At 38.6% G+C, this 1,796-nt stretch overlaps 1 protein-coding gene across 4 annotated transcripts in view; it reads left to right on the top strand.

Moving 5' to 3' along the window:
• The window catches only part of sptbn4 (spectrin beta, non-erythrocytic 4), a 107,126-nt gene that overhangs the window by 46,130 nt on the left and 59,200 nt on the right, over window positions 1–1,796 (top strand). For all 4 annotated transcript variants that reach the window (XR_001481701.1, XR_001481700.1, XM_015390757.1 and 1 more), the window contains exons 19-20: window positions 236–476; window positions 603–761. Coding sequence is in view for 2 of the 4 variants with exons in the window: in XM_015390757.1 (XP_015246243.1) it covers window positions 236–476; window positions 603–761 (400 nt within the window). In the remaining 2 variants the exon portion in view is untranslated. The remainder of the gene's footprint in view (window positions 1–235; window positions 477–602; window positions 762–1,796) is intronic.

Here is a 1,796-nt window from a genome sequence, read left to right as displayed (position 1 = left end):
TTAAAATAATACTGTGGGATATATTTTGTTACAGTTTAACTTACATTTTGTCTTGTCTCAGGGCACATAGAGCTTTCAGAAGAAGTAGACTGCTTGAAATTTAAAGTTGGTGCTAAAAATATTCTCTAATGTTAAAATGGTCCTTACAATATAAATCCTCTTTTTGTTTTTTCTTTGTCTGTTTTTAATTTATATTTAATAATCCCTGTATAAACCTCTGCGTCTTCTGCGCCAGGTGGAACAGCATCGTAGAGCTGGTGGAGCAGAAGAAAGACCAGCTGAACTCAATGTTACGGCTGCAGAATTACCTACTGGAGTGTGCTGAGATCAAATCCCAGATCCAGGACAAGAGGAAAGCCATTGATGCCACACAGTACATGGGCAGCGATTTGGGAGGGGTCCTTGCTCTGCAGAGACGCCTTTCTACCATGGAGGGAGCCCTGTCTGTCTTGGAGCCCAAACTGCTACATCTACAGGTACAGGAGTCCTTTCTTAAATTCAGACCTGCTCTTCCAGATTTATTGCCAGATTTTTTGTCCTATTTTAGTTTTAATGTATAATGAAATTTAAAAAGGAGTGTGTTCATTGTTTTCCTGATAAAGGAGGAAGCAGAGTATCTGGCCACTGCTCATCCAAGTCGAACCATGGAAATCCTTGTGCCGTTCGATGGCATCAGCGTGGAATGGGAGGAGCTTAAGAGGACCCTGCAGGGATGTGAAGACTCACTGATGGTGGCTAGCAGGCTCCAGAGCTTCATACAGGTATGTGTAGATAAAATAAACAACAATATAACAAAGTTCTTGGGCTAAAACAAATGCATATGCAGCATGTTGTAATGATTTTGAACTATAAGGCAAGGGGAGAAGAAATGAAAGACACCCTTGAAGTATTTTTTTAGATTTAAAAGATAAAGAAGGAGGCGGGGGCTGCTAATTAAATCTTTTTTTTTTCTTTTTCTTTTTTACTATTTGCTGTTCTGAGGCAGTGTGGTGTGCATTACAATGTTAGGACAGAAAACATAAGTAGTGGCCTTAAAGAAGCAACCTTTTCTTTCTCTTACACAATTAAAACCAATAAATCTTAAGAACTAGAGATTCTTCCCAAGAGAAAACACCAAACACATTGATCAATCTTCCCATTTGTAGGAAGGCTTTAGGGCAATCTATGAAAGACCCAAGATTTTATAGCCCACATTTAGCATGTGACATGTAATCATGTTCATGACAGAACAATCATAGAAATTACCATTTTAGAAGGTTGAAGGAGAGAATATTGCCCAAGTTTGCATATATTTGCATCTCAATGATTCAAAGGACACGTAGAGATGTTTGGTCATAATCAGTAATCTAGTTTTAAAAAAACTAAGGGGGATGGTGGATATTTTATTTTATTTTTAAATTTTTTGAAAGCAGACATAGCCTAATTAATATAGTCTATTAAACTAAAGCACTGTTCATGGTGTTGTTGTTCCATGTCAGGTAGCCGGTCATTGACCAAGGCACCTTACAGTAGAACTGCAGTCAGTCCCTGGACTGGCATGGCTATCATTGCCCCTACATAGTTAGGGACAAATGCAGAGGAGACATTTCCAACTGGGAACAGCTTCATAGTCATAGTAGGACACTTCTTTGATTTTATTTATTTTGCTCAGGCTACTCATAAACACACAGCCCACCAAATGTTGAAAGGGCAATATTATTGCCATTACTGTTAATATATACCGTATTTTCACGACCATAAGGCGCACCGGACTAAAAGGCGCACTCTCAGTTATGTGTCCCATTTCTGTATTTAAC

This window comes from Cyprinodon variegatus, unplaced genomic scaffold (assembly GCF_000732505.1).
Source record: "Cyprinodon variegatus isolate N-32 unplaced genomic scaffold, C_variegatus-1.0 Scaffold510, whole genome shotgun sequence".
Classification (NCBI taxonomy): Eukaryota; Metazoa; Chordata; class Actinopteri; order Cyprinodontiformes; family Cyprinodontidae; genus Cyprinodon; species Cyprinodon variegatus.
This window is presented reverse-complemented; position numbering and strand designations above follow the sequence as displayed.